Genomic DNA, 20,004 nt, shown 5'->3' on the forward strand with positions numbered 1-20,004 from the left:
GGCATTCGGCATTGAAGACATCACCTCATACATTTTTATGTTGTGTAAAATTATATATTATTTTATTTATTATTGACAAATGTAATGTGCCATCTCAGCCCACTGAGCATGGAGTACGGTATCCCGGTTATTTCTACTTCGGAATGATACCTATAAGTTATTTTGATAACCTGTAACATCTTCGAGTACATATCTTTTATCTCGTTCTCTGTCAAGGTTAAATATTTTCACCACTTAAGCTACTGTATCGTAAATATTTCACATTGCACAGGAATCGGAAACCAGCCTAGCGGTCCAACATAGTCAAACTCTGCTATTTATGGACAGGTGGGCTTCATCCTGTAGTGCAAAGTAAGGAAAGGTGAGTGTGACTGATGAAGTTGAACATATATTTTCAATTCTAACAGCCGAGAAATGTTAAATTCGAAATCTACAGCAAAGAGAAAACGTGTAGTTTTAACCATTGAAAATAAAGTGAATATAATTGAACAGGTAAAGAACAGTGAACTAGTCTCATCAGAGTTTGATGTTGGTGTGATAACAGTGTGGGACCTAATGAAGAATAAAGACAAAGTGTTGCGGTTTGCGGCAAGTTCTGACAGGAAAACAATGAAAGCGTCATCTTTAAAAGAACTGGATGCTGCGTTATTCACGTGGTTTCAGCAGAAGTGAGGCGAAGGTGTACCTATTAGTGGTCCTACGATAGCAAGACAGGCACATATTTTTCACGAAAAGATGGGGCTCTCAGGGTCCTCACCAGCGTCTAACGATTGGCGATTGAGATTTAAATACAGACATGGCCTTCGAGAATTAAACATCGAAGGAGAAACTAAGTGGTGACAGCAGTGCAGCAGAAAACTTTAGACACAAATTGAAGCGCATAATTGAGAGATGCAATTTCGTTTCAAGTCAAGTGTACAATGCCAATGAAACTGGATTTCATAGGAATTGCTTACCCAGTAAAACACTAGCAGCTGCTGAAGAGAAAGCAGCTCCTGGTCACAAATTTAGTAAAGAGTGCGTTACCATCTTGTGTTGTGCAAACGCTAGTGGTGACCATAAATTAAAATGAGCTATTGTTGGTAAAGGAAAAAATCTGTATCCTTCAAAGGAACAGTGATGAAATATTTTCCAATAGTTTCTTGTCATAACAAATCTGCATGGATTGTATTGCAATATTTTCAAGGACTTGGTTTCATAATAAGTTTGTTCCATGGGTTCTTTGAGATTTCTTGGTTTCCAAAGGCTTGCCATCGAAGGCCGTCCTTTTTCTTAATAATGCATCCTCTCACCCTGTTGATAGAATTGAAATCAGAGGACTGAAACATTTTTGTTTTCTATTTGCCGCCTAATGTAACATTATTAACTCAGCCGATTGACCAAGGTGTCATCGCAACCATTAAGGCGCATTGTATGTATGTTCAGTCGTCAACCCGAAGGCTGGTTGGATCCTCAACAGCTCCGCCATCAACTGTCATAGATGGCCTAGGCATCACTGAAGAGGCGTACTAGGGAAATAAGGAGTGAGGTAGTTTCCCGTTGCTTTCTTCACCGAGCCAGAAGTTGCTATTACATATCAGTCTGCCAAGCCCACTGAAATGCATGCATCAACCGACCCTTTGAGCAACATTTTCACACCATTCATAGCAAGGACTGGCTGCATAAGGAATGGCATTACTAGCATCGCTCATACCTCAGTCACTTTCATACTGTCAGAGCCAAGGATAAGACTATGACAGGTCAATGAAAGTAACAAAATTGCTCTAGCCTATACCAGAAGACATAGTGCACTGTAAACACTAGGTCATGCCAAGAAACGGGAAATTCTAGGTCTCTTACTTTCCAAAGAAACATCGATGGTTGAGTTCTGGAAAGATCTAAATCTTAAAGAAGCACTTTATCTTGTCCGGAAATCATGGGATCTAGTAACCACTAAGAACATTACTCGAACGTGGAGAAAATTGTATGTTGATGTTGAACTTGCTGATGATTTTCATGGGTTCATAATGAAGATGAAAATGAAGGCCTGATGATCGAATATGTCCTGAAGCCTATTGAAAATAACATTAATTTTAAAGAAGTGGATGAAAGAAACAGTAAGGAGTGGCTTCACACTGACGATGTATTGCTGTCCATCACATGTTAACTGATGATGAAATAGTTACTAAAAGCGCGAATGGGAACTCGGCAGTCGCGAAGTGTATTTAGTATGTATTGTTGTTGCATTGGCTGCATTTTGGTTTTGAAGAGGGTTTCGTGCACTGCATTTGAAAGTTGTACAGGATGTATTTTATGTACTTTAAAGTCCATTAAAATTAGTAATACTGCCCCCTTTATTGCCAAGCTAAGCCCAGCCAGTGAGCGAGAGATCCCAAGGTGGACCGTTCGTTCATGACTTTCTGTTTTCTAGAGGCATTTAAGGGAACAAGGGGTGACGACCAAGCAAAAAAAAAAAAATTAAAAACAACATTCTGACATTTATTGACACAAGCAGTATTGAACAACAAAATATCCTTGCTGAGATTAAATACAATGCTCTTTCACGATGTCTGATCTTCCAGTATTAATTTACAATCGACCCAAAAAATAGTCTTCATCCTCCATCTGTATGGTTAAGCTCTGGAATCAAAATATTAAAAAAAAAAAAAAAAAAACAGATTAGGCCTTTACTGCCTATTAAAAGGAAAAATATTTTGAATGAAAATATATCCTGAGCCTCCTCTAATTATTCACAAAAGAAATTAGCAGGCAGTTATCTCGCCTATTATTTCCATAGCAGAATTTAACTGAATTTTCCATTGATTTTATTACAATTTCAACACGTGGTCACTGTTAGATACTGATAAATTTCGTTAATTAAGGTATACAACGTCCGTTAATGACATCAGTAGAAATTCTGATGGAAATCTGAGTTGACTCCAAGATCATAATTAATTTATTATTATTATTTTCCAGTATTATCTGGGTAACATTTACTTTGATCATCACACGATCGTGTTTACAAATTGGTGTATTTCACTAAATAATTCTCACTGTAATCATGATGCACATTTGTCAAATTAATTAATCAATTAATTATTATCATTATTACTCGTTATCTCCTAAGTTCAAATTAATTATGCCGTTTGTGGACATTTAAATTTTACTTGCACAGTATTTAAAGTTTAGAATCAGTTTGAAAATATTATGCACTGAAAAATTTCTCATAACCACGTGTGAATTAGTTAAGGATTAATTTATAAATCGCTAGCATTTGCTGAAAATGAACTAGACGATCTTTCGTCTAAATCTGTGATAAATGCAAATTTAATCCTAGCCTAGTCTTACATGACGTTATTCTCAGCAAATTTTTCCTTAAAGTACACTAAACAAATCATCATGGTGGCAAATCAACGTTGAAAATTATCCGTGCAGTCGCGATGAACGCATGACCAGATTAAAGTACACTGAATAATTGAAAACGTGAAAATATTCCTAACTACATCACAAACACACTTCACATTCACACAGGGTAACACGTATTTTATGTACACAACATTTACAACAAATCCTGTGATTATGGATTAATTAATTATTTTTAACATGGTCACGTCAATAAGATCCGGAAGATGATCACATGTCTGGTAACATTCTCAAATCAATTAGTGGCCAGTGATCGAACTAGTGTTATCTCTGGAAATGAACTACACTTTAAATAACAACGGAGATCCATCTAAATTTCAGAGATTAACTTGTTCTAATAGAATTCAATCATCACCATCATGTGGGTTACAAGTCGCAACTGTAGCGTCCGTGAGCCTTAATCACATTATTATTTTTCCCTACTCATGGAATGTATTCAACACGTGTTCCACTTTATTATAATTCACACCGTTCTCCCAAAGACAAAAGCAACAAATTATTCAATTAATATCCCGCAGGATTACCAATATTCCAGGCGTAACCATGAACTGAGCACATTATATATCATGTATGAAAAATTCTAAGACAATTTATAGCCCACGACCGTTTAATTACATTTTTAACCCGGTCTTCTACTTAAATTTATGATTATTTTTAGTGATTATTAGGCCTGTCAGTCCTTGAAATGTCGTGAAATTAGATGGCACAATCCTAAAGAATTGCAAGTGAACTTGGATGACACTCAATTCGACACTATCTCACAAAAATGAAGTTCAACTCCATATCATATTTCCAATATGACACGTAAGCAAGTTAAGTTTATCGCGTGGTCAGTGATTTTTAATATGTCTAAATCCTACAATGGAGAATTCATTCAAAGACGGACTACAACAGCTAGTCTATTAGATTTCAAATTTCATTAACACACATGTAACTCAACTACCATGAGAAATGAAAATGAAAGTACCGCAATCTACTGCAAAAACTAATAGAACTATGATCTAGGGAAGAAAGATCATCTAGTTTTACATAGATGAGAAAGATCAGACAGTTAAAATGGTACTCAAGTTTAGTTGAAGTTCGATTCCAGGTTGAGGTCCGTCATTCTGGCATTTTCCCGTCAGTTACCTCCTCCAGCCAGAAATGCCTTACATGCTTAGCAGATCATGGAAACACAGCAGTAGACGTCCCATGATGAAATTACGCTGAACCTTGTAGAGGAAGAATCCATCTTGAAGTTCACGTCGATTCGTTGGGATGGGTTTCGCCACATGCCAGTAATGTAAGCTGTAACTAACGCAACAAATATTAGAATTTGCACACACGCGTCAGAATATTTAATGTTCTCATGGAGAAATTAACTTAACTTGGATCACTAATTTCGGAGTACACTCCATAAGACTTTATTGTAAATAACTGCACTAAGTTAGCAGAGTAGATGTCCGCCTGCACGGCTGAATTTATTTTCCGCGTGGTTCCGATGAATATCATCAGTAGCAGAGTGGAGCAAAGAGTGATTTAATGTGAACATGAGGTTTTATAGTTTTCGCTCAGGGGGTGTGCCTTTTCTAGAGACGATCATTGGTTCACAGGGTCTCTTGTAATTGGTCGTGACTGTTCTGGAAGCTTGTCGTCTGCTTGCCCGCTGGTCGGCATGCGCGTGCCTCACTTGGGGAGACTAGTCTGTCACGTGATTAACCCTGCACTCAATCGAAGACGGATCAATACTTGCTTTCACTGAATTGAAAAAACCAGTTTGTTGCACTCACACAGCTTTCTAAATGATAAAATCCAACTCTTGGCGAACAATAAAACTTTCAATGTCGACCTGTCGTAAATAATCCAATGATGACCAAATTTGACGGGGACAATACGGGTTATCTGTTTCTTTTTTATTTTATTAACCGTTCACCCCTTCCGGGGCATTAGAACGGATAATTAAGGTTGTACTGTACTTTACTGCATGTACAAACCACCATGAGTTTTAAAAGTTCTACTATAAATGCACATTACAAATGGAATGGACAGTGTTGCAAAATAATATTAATAAACGGGTGAACTAGATCCATCAACTTCTTCAAATAAAGGGTCAGAGTACGTTCAGTATACATATGTACAGTTGCTCAAAAAAGAATGAGTGCATGGTATTGTATAAGTTCCTTTCAGGTATAATTTTCTCAGAAACAATTGAACCTGTAGATTTTTTATGGGTATCCATAGGATTTGTACCTACATGGGAGGCAAATTATGTTTTGATAATAATTAAAATTAAAAGTGAGGGACATCAAATACTATGCTCTTTTTTTTAAAGAAGTTTATTTGGGGTTCCTGAGGGCAATGGTGCTTATGCTGAAGCTGTGTTGTTGTTGTCAATGTTTACTGCTTCTGGTGTTCTTGATGGTGGATTTGGTTGCTGCTTTGCTCTTCGTACCTTGGGCTTTCCTGTTGTCCCAGTAATCCTTCATTTTCTTGCTGAACTCTATCTTGCGTTCCTCAGACCATTTTCCTGTCTCATTGTTTTGCTTCTGTAAGGGATGTTCGGAAGGGTCTGGTTTTGATAGTTGAGTGTTAGTTACTTCTGTTAGTTATTATGGCATGATTAATATTGTACCAGGAACTGCGAGATCCTTCTGTACCTGCTGGATCTACAGGCATCCAGTGGCTTTACTCTTGCTGGCTAATTTGAAGATCTTAATAGGACAGCAAGGTCTTCTGAAATCCATTCTCCAAGGTACTTCCACAGTTTTAGCTCTCTTGATATGTTTGGTATCATCAACTCTCATTGTTCTACGGGCGTCTTTGTATTGGTTATAAACTTGGTCTTTCCGATGTTGATCAGGAGATCTGTTTTAGCTGCTATTGAATGTAGTACTTGGAATTGTGTTGTAGCCTCTTGCATGTCGTTTGCTAGTAAGGTCAGGTCATCGCCAAAGGCAGGCTTTGGATCCTTAGGTTGTCTGCTTTGAACCCATTCTTAACCCTGTGTTCACTGGTAGGTATCAGGTCCAGTCTCTAATGATCTTTTCCAGGACACAGTTAACCTTCCTACTCTGTTTTTTTTAAAATCACATATTTCATGAATGGGTTGTAAGATCCATGGAGATCTTATGTGGTAATAATGGACAAACAAACTTATTATCGATTATGATTTATTTAAATTAATTAGAATCTTGATTTTAACATATATGCAATTACAGTAGAAGTCCGCTATAGCGAGTACGGCATATAACGAGAACCCCGTTATAACGATAACTTATGTTCGTCCCTTCAAGATTCCTATATTAAACTGTGTATTATCCTTCGGTTACAGCGAGAACCCTATCACTGACGCATCCGTTATTATGAGCGATTATGCGCGATCGATTTTTTCCGTTGCCGATATTTATGCACCCAGTCATTATACTGCATGCAATCGATCATCTTCGGTACCGTATCGTTTTCTTGCTATGCCCACCAGCGAGCTCTCTCGTTGACATTCGAAGGCAATGTCAGAGTCGATTAGTAATACCCGTCGACTGCTGTTCTCAAACGAAAATTCGAAATGAAAGCGGATAAGGCGTTTTCGTAATAAATGCGTAAATAATGTGGCCGATAGCAGTTGTTAACTCGTTTAAAAAAAAAAAGGCTGAAGTAAACGATCTCTTCATTTTAATGGTATACCGTGTACTGAAATTAAGTAAGAATGTGATGCACTCAAGGTATGGCTGTGTACTATCACTGATTTCAGAGGATAGTTTATATTTTCTCACGTCTAGTTAAATTTCGGAAAGCTATTCCCATTTCATTTTTTAGCGAGGAGGTTATAATTTCTCTACATGCGTTTCATATAGGTTTTCATGATACATATACGGTTAGGTTAGGTGATGCCGTTTGAAAAAGAAAACTGAAATGTTTGCCACAGAAGCCTCTGGAGTGATCCATATTTCTTCAAATCCAAGACGATGTTTATTTCTCAGAATCTCGTGTGAAAAATCAAGGGTCGTTTTGCATTCACAGCCTGATAGTAATGAACACCACTGGCAACTACCGCAGTAACCACGCTGTTTCTTTTCACCCCCGCGCACACACAAAACTCGTTGACAATAAACGACCGCCTCTTTATTATAGGCCTACATCGCAAGCCTCGGCAACCTGTCGTACAGTGCCTATGTGTAACGTCACTGGATCAACAATGCATTGTATGTCTAAAATAGTATGTTTAAGATCTTAAAATTAGTTGATAAAACATATCTCACTTAAAACTAACATATATATATGTACAAGATGAATACAATATATGGGAGCACTTCATGCACATGAACGTTCGTGTCTTGCTTGTTGGCTAACTCCCGTGTTCAAGTCTTGTTTACACAGTTGTACACTCAGCTGCTGTTCCTGGAGTTTAAATGATATGGTTTGCTTGTAAAATTGTATGAGTAAACCATTTTGTCTTCATGTATGTACATAGCGTAAAACACTTTCCAATTTTAAAAAGGTGCCAGACGTATGGTTAAAATTAGGCTAAAATATGTTCAGCTCTGCTGTGTGTGTTGCCTTATGTTAAAATCAAATATGTTGTCCTGTGACGTCCATAAAATTTGGGTGACATTGGGTTCAAAGTAGTGGCTCCTTTCCCATTTGTAGCTGTGCAGTGATGTTATATTTATCTGTGGGAGTTAAGATTGAACTATGAGTGATATTTATGTTGGAGGAATGTCTAAGGGTTGTGTGTGCTAATTTGAATATGTACTTACTGTTGTTGGTGTGGCTGAGATGTGTTTGATATGCGAGCTTGTTGTGTACTGCTTCGTGTTGTTCTTGGGCTCATACTAGCTGCTGTGAGGGGAAGGGAAGGAGGGGTAGGGAAAGTTGCTGTTGTGGGGGTAGGGGTGGAGCTGGGTGTGTTGTTAGATGTCGCGTTCTGTTTATCGATTATCTTAAGGTAAGTGTTTTTTAGGGTGGGGATAACTGTATTGAAGATGATGTTAGTTTTTTCTGTGATTTCATTTATGTTGTAATTTGGATTGGTATACTGATCTAGAGTGATGTAAAATTCTTCTGTTATGTTCTCCTTTCCTATTTCTAATTGTGTAGTTCGTCAATACGGAAATGAAGATTATAGATTACGATAAGACCTATACATCGCTAGCCGCTGAAGTTGGCCGAATCTGGCAAGCAAGACGTGTGTGTAGCGGCAGCCAGTTATATCTGACGCTGAGTGAAAGTAACAGTTTTGTAGTAACCAAGAATATTTTCCTGGTGGATTGTCGTATTGTAGAGACGCGTGGAATTTGTATTACTGGCAAATTTTCAATGAGCTCCCTTAGATATTATGATGCCAATTTTAATTTAATGGTTATTAAACCCGCTGAAATAAAGCATAATTGTACAGCCGCAAAAAATACGACATAACTAAAGCCATTGTTCCGCGTCGACAGTCTAAAAATGCGTACTGTGTAAGAAAAGACATTCATATGATTTTACAAAGCACTTTTTAAGCCTGATTACAACATAATTTAAAAACAACAAATGACATAATGAGACATGACAAGAACTGCTATTCTCCTTCACCTTAGCCAATGCAAGATGTGCAATACACATTGACATGCTCCTGACACAAGAAAGTTTAACAAACAGCACATTTTATTGTGGTTTTTTTGGTTCTTCTTTGGTCTACATACAGTGCAACGACCACACTTGTGTTGGTTACATCTTGAGAACTGGTACCCACAACTTGAAGTTTCACCGTCACTGCTTGTGGAGGATCTCTCTGGATTCTTTCTCTGTGTAGTTGTTCCGTCATTTATTTTCCTAAGTCTTTCAGGAACAAACGCCTTTTATAAAGTTTCTGTGCATTGTAATTCGGATTCACATGTATGTGGAGCACATAAGCATTTATTGCTGCAAGGTCAATTATATTGTAAAATAAAGCAACAGGCCACCCCTCTTGCAAGTGTATGTGTTGGCTAATTTGTCTGTCGTGTCCGCACCACGGCGTTATAATCCAATATCATGTTTGGCTTCTTGGGGGGGGTGCATTAGAGATACTGTTTTCATGCTGTATGGTAGACTGAAGTATACAGCCTTGTTCTTCTTAGGCACGTAGGACACTATGGTAATGTCTCGCTAGAATCCAAAAGTTAATGACAACGGATCCCGAGATCATGATGGCATAAATTCGCAAGGAATTTCAGGCTTGTTCCTGCGGAGTGTACCAACCAGTGTTAGTTTCTTTTTCAGAAGCTCGCTAGCCAGAGTAAAGTCGGTGAAGAAATTGTCTGTAGTGATGGTTCTCCCTGTTCCCTCAATATCTTTGCCTAGTCTCAATACCACATTCCTTCCCTGGTTCACTTTTCTCTGTCCGTTTACTGGTTTACCGGTGTAAACTTCAGCGGCACACACATTAGCCGTGTCGACATCCGAGAGGAGCCATACTTTTATTTCGTATTTTCCTCTTGGTTTGTTAGGTAAATACTGTCTAAAGGGGCAACTAGAAACTAGCAACTAGAAAAAAAAAGTTTCTTCATTCCCTTTCCATTTTACTTCACCTAATCCCAGGATGTCGAGTTTTCGTCTCTCCATTAGGTCAATCAATTCATTTTCCTTCTCATTCATTGTTAAAATATTTATTGTTCCAAATTGGGTTTTGTTCTCTGATCTAACACTTGCACGAACATCAGGATTATCATCATACTGTGCAACCGTAGCCAGAGACTTGTCAATTCCATTTCCATTTTTAATCTTCCATCCGAGGCTTGTATTATAGTTGAAAGCAAGTACAAATTTACTCATCTGCTGACCTGCTAAGCCTAACGCATCTGAGGATTTTCTTTCAGGGTTTACTCCTTTAGCCTTTGAAGATCCTTCTTTTCCACAAGGCCGTGGTTTCCTCTTCTAATTTTCCCCAGAGAGGTTGTGTTGCCTCATCCACCATCTTTGCCATTCCGAAGGTCTCCTTCTCTGCCTAAGATGCTGTTAAGGTCTTCATCAGTAACTTTGGGCATGGGTTCCACGTTATACCCCGTGAGACTGGGTCTCTGCCTGAACTTAGCTCTCCTTCACACCGGCCTATTGATGTGGAGGATACCCACCCCTGCAGCGTAGATGCGCCACACAAGAATTACTCAAGTGAAGGATAGGGAAAATGACCCTATCTCCCTTGAGCCGGGTTAATGGTTGTGTATGATACCACAACCAAAGGCCTATTCAGGGTGGAAGGGTTAAATAATATGCATGAGATCCCGTCTCCTTGTCTCACCCCTATTTTGATTGGGAAGCTCTCCGAGAGCTGTCCTCTAAACTTTACGTAGGAAGTGGTGTTTTGCAGAATGGCTTGCAGCAACCTATTGCTTTTTTCATTGAGTCCTGTTTTCCATAGGGTTTTGAAGAATGTTGTTCTATCCACGGAGTTGTATGCCTTCTGGAAGTCAACGAAGGTAACTACCCACAGTCTGGTGGGTTTTTTTTAGGATGCTTTTGAGGTTTTGTATCTTTCCAGTACAGGATCTTGATGCTTTGAACTTCGCTTGGTATTCCCCTAACTTGTTGTCTAGTTGCCACATTACATGCCATTCTAGGATCTTAGAAAAATTTTATATGTGACCACAAGGAGTGATATTCCTCTGTAGTTGCTGGTGTTAAGATATGTGGGTTCTATAACTGGGAGTCGTTGGGCAGGTTCTTCAGCATTTAGGAGTGCTTGGAATTAGGTAGCTAGGGTCATAGTGCATTCACTGTCATTGAGGCACAGTGATCCGTCTGGTCTATGGAGATGTGAGGTAGGGGGAGCGAACTGGGTCATGTTTGTTTTAGGCCCTTGTATAGATCTCTATAGTTGTTCGTTGCAAAGTCTTCCTCTGCTTGTTTGAACAGTTCTTTGTTGTGCTTCATTTTTGCCTCTCTTGTGATACTGGACATGGTTCTCCCACGTGTAACAAAGGTTTGTAGTTAGGCATCATTTTACGTTGGTTCCATTTGACCTATGCTGATCTTCTGGCCTCTAAAACCTCATTGTATTTGCTGGACCACATTGGATGACAAATTCCTGTAGGTCTCCTCAGCTGCTGCTGTTATAGCATCTCCAAGTGGGTCTCACTTTGCAGTGGTGTTATCCTGCTGTTATCATGGTTCAGTCTCTGTTGGTAGCTTGTGCTGTCAATTTAGGGATCATCTTGTTTTTCATTAGCATACCATTGGTCTGTTTTTAGTAGCTTCAGGTTCGTTTTCACTTGGAACAGGTAACGATCAGAGTCAGTGTTGGCTCCTCTTAGCACCTTAACCTTCATAATGTCGCAGTCATGCTGCCTGTCTATTGCTGGTCTGAAACTCATCCATCATACTATTTGGATTGCGTCATGTGATGGCCTTCCTGGGTAGGTGTTTGAAGGCTGTGGACATCAAGAATACCGGTAGTCCATACTTAGTGCGTAGGCTGATAAAGCCTCCTTATAGGCAGGGTATCTTCCTACAATCTTTTGGTATTTCATTTCTCTCCTAATCTGGGCATTCAAATCTCCTAGCAGTATAGTTGTGTCATGATGTGGGACTTTATCTAGGGTTTCTTTGAAGGTGTCCCAGTACTGGTCTGTGGTCTGTTTTTTTCCTGTTGGAGTCAGTTGGTAGGAGCATGGAAGTTAACCAGAGAATATCCTCTACAGTTGCATCTGAAGTATAGTACTGTGGTTTTGTATCTGGGTGAGAAGTCAACTATGCTTGTAACCAGTCTGTGGTGAACTTGGCTCAAGAAGCAAGTCCAGTTGAAACTTGGTACCCTGAATGTTGGATCTATGACTGGGAAAGGAAGAGCGATTGTGGACCTAATGATAAGAAGAAGGATTTGAATTCCGTGTATTCACGAAACTAGGTGGAAAGTCAATAAAACAAGAATACTTGGAAGTGGCTTTAAGTTGCTGTCTAGTGGATCAAATAATGCAGGAAGAAATGGTGTCAGAATTATTCTCTTGAAAGACATGGTCACTTGCATGGTTAGTGGTCACAGAAGACATGACCAAATAATGAGTGTGAAGTTGTGTGTTGCAGAAGAGTTTACCACTGTAACTGCCTATGCTCCATAAGTTAGCTATGAGGAGGAATAAAAGGATGCCTTATGGGGGTACCTGGAAGAGGAACTTCCCTATATATCATTGCCATCATGCTTAGTTGTGATTTCTGTTTTTTCTTTTGAAATCTATTGAAGTGTGTGAGGAAATTGCCTGTCATTAATAACTATGTATTGGGGTGATTAAATCCCTTTTTTAATTCATTCAATTTTTTATTTTTTAGTGTTTTAGGAACATGGCTTGTATTTAGTGTTTGAATTTGCTTTGCATATTTTTCAGACATACATCAGCACTCAGCAGCTTGAGAGTGTGTGTTGGCACAAATCAGGAATGCAGTTTGCTTCTTCACACAATGACGGCAGCTATGCAATTTGGGATGTTAATGTTGGTGAACGACCTTCAGGAGAGCCCACAACTGTTTATGGACCCTTTCCTTGCAAAGCAGTCACAAAGTTGTTTTGGAGACATACTAAAACGTAATGCTGTTTGTATTATATTTTTAATATCTTAAATAAAAGGGTTTCATTCGAAAAATGATGCACCTGGGACATGTTTTGATTGGTCCCTCATCAATCACTTACAAAACTTACATTTAATTCTCCCTTATTTCTTCCTTTAAGAAGAAACCCTTTTGTTTAAGGTTTCAAGTAGGACCACTAATTAAGTGCACTATGTAACAGTGTTCTGTATTGAAGGTATTATGCATGTGTTGAATAGACATAAAAAAAGAAAAATAGAGACTCTCTTGTATACTGAACGCTCAGTCACCTTTTTGGAAAGAAGGGCTTTGTTGCTGCCTTTTGTGAGGGCAACAGTTTGTATAAACATATAAGGGACAACAAGATGAAAACAATCTTTTACAATTAAATTTCCATGGAATTTCAGCAAAATAGTTTTGTAAGGCATGAAAAGTGTCCTTTCTGAAAGAGACTTCTAAAACACCATGACTAGATTGGTGTTGAATTAAATTCATAAGATTATCCCAACAAGGAAACACACGTACTGTAGTATAACAAGAGTAACAATCGTTAAAGAAATTTAACATTCATCATCCAAAAATGCAACTTTAACAGGCCACAATAAAAACTACACCTCCAGGGTGTTTTCAAATGATAATTTATAAACATAGAACAAGAATATTTTAAAAAAAATGATCAATGGGAATTCATGGAGAGAGGAGAGGAGGGAGAAAGAGGGGAAATAGAGCTACTTAAATGCCAAAACTGCACTAGAGTATAACAACTTTCGCTTAGAAGAGAAGTGGCTTTAAAGTTCTTATCCACACCTTGACATTGTAAATAACAAGTCCATGTTAACTTTGAAGAGACCGGAAGATTAAGTTCCAAGAAAAAAGTATAACGAATCACTGACCACCAAAAGGCAGTAAATTTGTATAAGTTGACAGTGCCTGAAGGGCAATCAAGGAGGAATAAGAGCTCCTGCATGAATATATCAACATAAGTTCTTATTTTATTCACCCAGTCCTCATGCTGTTAGATATGTCCACATAGATGGAATAGTATCAAAGTTTGTGCAAGTAAGGGCCGGTCTCCACTGATTAACATTTAACACCATCATGTTAAATTTAGCATGTTATAATTGATATGTATACTGTGATTGTGTCTTCCAATTGATTTTGCATGTTAACTCAGAATGTTGAGGTTAACACTTTTAACATGTTGGCGTGTTTTCTGCTCCACGTGAAAAACATGTCAAGTCAATTCGTTGTTTGTGAGGTGTCGGCACAGCTTCGGCAACTTCCATGCTGTTTCCATACCAACAGATAGCCTAAACGACGCAAACGACGTGCTTCTCTTATATGATCCTTGTTGTGAAGTAGGATTATAGTTACAACACTCCACAACACTCATTCTCTTTGTTATAAGCTACAAATACAGTACGCGAAGTGTTTCGTTCTCTCTGCACTATACTAAAATTTATAGTTAGAAATGGAGTGGAACAGGGGAGATTACTCTCGACTTAATGATATAATAGAAAGGCCTTGTTTGTGGGATGTCTCATCAAAGGAATACAGAGATAAAGCGAAGAAAGACGACGGTTTCAAGGAACTCAAAATTATCTATAATTGTTTCCGCAAGTGCATCGAAAAATAACTAGCGTCCCTCCGCTCCCAGTACAGTCGAGAATTGTAAAAGGTTCAGAAAAGTCGGAAGTCGGGGGCAGGAGCGGACAAAGTTTATACTTCAAAGTGGTTTGCTTTTGAAGCATTGAGCAGCATGAGGGGAGGAAATGTGCCTAATAAAACTGCATTTCTAAATCATAACAAGAAGCAACAGTGGCAATAACGAAGGCCAAATCCTCTTCATCTGAGTTCATTGTCCTTGTTTGAAAATACTAGACACCACGTCAATGTATTACCACAAATTATGATAAACTACCTGTGTATAAACAAAGGAAGTCAAGTTTAACATGTTTATCAAGTGAGGACACAATGTTAAATGAAACAGTATTTAACATTTAACATGTTGATGGTGTCACCAGTTAACATTTAACACTTTTAACATATAACATGTTGTTGGTAAATGTTAATCAGTGGAGACACCGGCCTTAAGACGACAATATTGAATCTCCCTCCACTTCAGTCCACAATCGATGCCAGACTAGCTAAAGCGGGCAGTGCTAGGCCCATTTATAGGCAGACAGATGGAAGGTCGATGCACTAGCAGGAAACATTGAGAAAGTTCAACGACGTAGCCGATGACGCAGCGTAGAAGCAGCTGGAGCAAGCGGCGCACAGTATGTAGAGAGACCCTGCAGTTGACGGAGCACGAGGCAGGCAGGCGAGCAATAGCACGGCGTATGAAGAATGTTACCGTAATCGGGACAATTACCCCTTACACATACTAATAATAAGTATAATAATAGTGGTAATATAAATAATAATAATAATGTGAAAACAATAATAATAAATATAATAAAAATAAATGTGAATAAAGAAATAGTTGTAAATAATATAGACACTTAATAATATGAATAAGGAAATAGTACAATGACGCCGCGGTGGAGAATTCACATCAGAACATGGAAACGTGACGAGTATCTTTCGATACGCAATATTAAATCAAATACAAGGGAACACTTACAGGCCTAAAAATGACAACTAAGAGAGGAGAGTGGAAGCTGTTGGAAGCCCTATGAGGTCCATGGGAACGTATTATGTTATGAGGGAGAAGAGACTTACAATTATACACCCAACAGAAAAATAATTATTGAGAAAATGAACATACAATTATAAATGAGCAAATAAATGAACTGCGGATTAACTGATATTTGAGATACAAAACAAAAGATGTGTAAGGGAAACAGTTAAGTTCTTCGGTCACGAACAAACTTTGACATAGAGATTCACATTAAAAGTTAAATTTACGGAATGAAAACTTTGACATAGAGGTTCACATTAAGGTAAAATTTACAGAAAGAAAGGAGGCAACCTTGAACGAAACAAAATTAATTACACTATTCAAAAAAGTTTTTCAGTTACTTTCAATTACAACTAGACTTAGAAAAGGAGGTCTGTCTCTGAAAACAACACGTTGCGGACTAGCATAATCGCTAAGTCATATAAATGCTCTATTTTGGAAAATGTGGAAAACTAGAGGAAACTCCGGCGCACAAGATGAAATTCTACATAATTACTGAAGTTACATTAAGTGGGAATAGTCCGAAACACAAGAATGCATTTAAATAACATAAGGTAAAACAGCGCTTACCTTGGCCGGCTGAAGACCCATTGCGGGACGGACGCAAAACGCGGCTGCCCACTGTAGTGCTCCAAATTCAAAGACGCGGACAAATTAACTTGCACACGTGAGGAGCCTCAAACAGGAAATGGATTACAAATAACCAATAGCAACACTCCAGTTTGCCACATTCACCAATTAAAAATCCTAATATACTGGCCAATAAAAACACTAGAATTTTGGCCTATGATAATTATCTTCTGGAACAATCCTTTTTGCCGACTTTGCATCTTCGCGGATATTACAAAACGATAGGAAAGGGCCACTTACATGCGGCACACCCTGCCTCACAAGTCATGTATAAAAATTCCACATCCCTTTCTATACTTAACAAAATAATACAATTTAAATCAGGAAATGTAAAAGAACATAAATCTTCTTCATAGTCCATTTCTTCATAGGCCTAAATATTTAATAATTTTTAAATAAGAAAGCTTCATACAATAATTTGCTTTGCATAAACACTTCAGTTCTTTAAATGTTTTTGTATACCCAACATGTTGACTAGACAAAATTAAATGATAAGACACAAAAATCACAAGGACTTTTGTTGCTTTACTGATTTCTATTCATTGCTGTTCAACAACGGCCACAAAGAAAATATATATGTAATAGCAGGAAGTAGATGGCGACGGTGGGCGCAGAAGATGAACAGGTAGAAAATAAAAATAGTAGATATTGTAGATTCGTAGGAGTACATTACAATTATCATACAAGTTGCGGGAAAATGAAAGGCAGCAATTTAGCAGGTATGAAAGAAGTTACTGGACCATGTGTCCGGGCATTTATATAACATGTTGGTACAATCTTTGTTGGTTGACGTAAAGATTATATATCATTTATGTATGAAAAAAATAATTGACGAAGTGAGTTGGCTATGCAATACTGCTTGGATTTGGGAGATGGTTGGTTCGAGCCACATCCTTGGTAACCTTGAAGATGATTTCTGCAGTTTCACACCAAGCAAATGCCAGGGCTATTACCTTCCTTGTCTCTGGCCTCAGTTTTCTCATCACTAAAAATACCTTCTTAAATTCATGCACTGTTAGCAGGAAGCTAAAAAAGAATAATGTAATTTCTTTGCTGTTATGTGCTATTCCCCACAACATTTTGTTTTTGAATGAAATGTAGACCTTCCAAGACCCCAAGCATATTATCCTTCATTACTAGGTATCGCCGTGTTGGACATGATCATAAAGGCATCAAGACTTTGTGGTCTGACACCGTGGTTAGCTCGTTAGAGTCCCGTTGGTTGAAAAAAATGTTCATCAGAATGTTGGCCAGCAGGGTAGTTAAAGTGGTGGTGTACAATTTCTAATCACTAGATTGCCGGACAAAAGCCTGCATTTAATTCCAAACCTCTCTGCAGTGATCGTATGGATTGAGGGTAATGATGCTGTTGATGGTGATTTGTCCGTTGGGTGCTATTCGACAGGAGTAAGCTTAGTGCCAACACCATGGTTTTGCCCTCTCCCTTCCTACTATCATACATCACATAATTCATTTCATCTTATTAAACTCCTGTGATGAAGTTGATGTTAGGAAGGGCATCTGGACCTAAAAACTTGCTACGAAGATTCATCTCGCTTTTTACCGTACCCCTTATTGCCTTATTGGTATTCTAAGGCTAGGTATCAAGTCGTACAAAGATAGGAACGTGAAAGGTAACATATTATTAGAATGAACACAATGTAGTGTAGCAATAGTCTAAAAGAAAGAGTCGAGAAAGGAGAAATGGTTGCTAAGGTATCACGGAATGGTATCGTAGCACTGTTGGGAATGGACAAGCGAGAGGTTTATATGCTCTCAACTAAGCACCAGCTGGAATTCGTATCTTCAGGAAAATGTGATAAGAATAACACAGAAATTTTCAAACCATCCGTAGTTATTGACTATAACAAAGCAATGCTTGGCATTGATGTATCTGATCACGTATCATCCTATAATAAATCTGTTTTGAAAACTGTCCAATGGTATCACAAGATAGCGATGGAACTACTAATTGGAACGAGCTTGGTGAATTCGTGGATTGCATTCAGAAACTATCAAACAGAGCCAAAGCTGCAGAAAATGTCCTTCACCACCTTCAAGGAGAAATGTGCTCTTGAACTGATGTGCTTGTTGGATGAAGTAGAAACACCTCGTCACAATCGTATTATCCATCTCCTTGTAGAGACACAAGAAACTGAAAAGGCTGGAAATTCCACACGGAAAAGAAATACTGCAGCATATGCTACAAAGAGGCTAACGAAACTAGAGGTTGAGAGGCTGCAAGGAAAGTGAAGAAAGTAACAACATACTGTAAACATTACCTAGACAAAACATTGTTATGCAAACCTCACTATGACTTGGTTCACAAGTGCTGTGTATCTACGAAAAGCTGTTATCCTTGCATATAATTTATAAATATGTCCTAAGTTCAATGACTAGCATGATATATTGTCATCTGTGTTGTTTTCTTTTATAATTTTAACTTAGAACATTGGAGCACCATAGGTTTAATAATCATTTCTGAAGTTATGTAACAATAGTATGTAGGAATAAAGCAATAATAGACTCCAATCCACATTATTTTCGTTGCCATTAATAATTGAATTCTGATGGTTCCATATGTCATGACAAATGTCAAGAAAAATTCCACTGTCTGTTGCGCAGTGATCTTCAACGTGTTAACATTAGAGTGAGTTTCAAATGATTTAGAGGTAAGAGATATGGAACTAAGATGCCACAGGGCTAGTTACGAATAGAGTAATGTGGAGCCATGTAGTTAATTTGCAGAGGTTAGGAGACTGAATGCTGAAAGGCATAATGGTCTATAATGAAGATGTATATATGTATATAAGAAATTAGACATTTCATGTTAATATTTTTTATTCATGCAAGGGGCCTTACTAGTTGAGAACACGTTCTTGATTGTTGGTAAATAATTCCATAACAAGCAGTCTAGAATTAACCAGCGATTTCAGTATTTTAGGCGTGACTTCGAGAGAGTAAATTGTCCGCTATTTTAGTGATTAAAGAATAACCCTAATATATTTCTTTTGCTAACATTAAGTGGGCTATATAAATCTGTTTGCTTTATATTTCAAGGGCATGCAACTATCACCTTAGTCCAGTGTTAGGTGATGAATGCTTTTGAAAACAGAGGTTTATTGCATTATTGCTGTTTGAACTGGATTTTAATTACTTTTAAATTTATGTTTCTATCTACCTGTCTATCTTTGCTATCTATCTGTCTTTGCAGTAAGTTTGACGAATGATTCCATGTCCTCCTCATCTTCATTTTTATGTTAATAATGCAATAGGTATTCAATGTTAACATAGCTCATTTGGTGGTGGTGGGTTATTTTACATTTAATACAAAACAGTGAACTCAGAGTGCAAAGCTTACAGCTTATTTGTTTAAAGTGAAAGGCTGCACTCGGTTTGAAAACAATAATTTGGTTTTTCATATTTTTAGTGATGACTACGTGATCTTTGCGGGTGGAATGCCTCGAGCTAGCTATAGTGATCGCCATACTATCACAGTACAACATGGGAAGAAACATGTTGTGTTCGACTTCACATCGAAAGTTATAGACTTCGTTACCATTGCTGTTGATGAAGAAGATCAAGGTACCCCCCTTTCTTTTTATTTCTCCCTGAAAATTTCTTTATATACAGGATTGAAAACAGCTTTAGTAGCTTTGTATACAGTCCTCAGTTCTTGATGTGAAGTTTTGAACTTCTAATGATGAACTATTTAGCATTTCCATTTTTCGCAATAATATATTGATTGATTTTGAAAATGGGCACTTGAAAGG

The 20,004-nt window shown here is 38.0% G+C and overlaps 1 protein-coding gene across 1 annotated transcript in view; it reads left to right on the forward strand.

Moving 5' to 3' along the window:
• l(2)gl (LLGL domain-containing protein l(2)gl) overlaps nucleotides 1-20,004 on the forward strand; it is a 452,154-nt gene that overhangs the window by 126,931 nt on the left and 305,219 nt on the right. Inside the window, exons 8-9 of the mRNA XM_068228315.1 lie at nucleotides 12,720-12,916; nucleotides 19,662-19,816. Coding sequence (XP_068084416.1) covers nucleotides 12,720-12,916; nucleotides 19,662-19,816 — 352 coding nt within the window. The remainder of the gene's footprint in view (nucleotides 1-12,719; nucleotides 12,917-19,661; nucleotides 19,817-20,004) is intronic.

This window comes from Anabrus simplex, chromosome 6 (genome assembly GCF_040414725.1).
Source record: "Anabrus simplex isolate iqAnaSimp1 chromosome 6, ASM4041472v1, whole genome shotgun sequence".
NCBI lineage: Eukaryota > Metazoa > Arthropoda > Insecta > Orthoptera > Tettigoniidae > Anabrus > Anabrus simplex.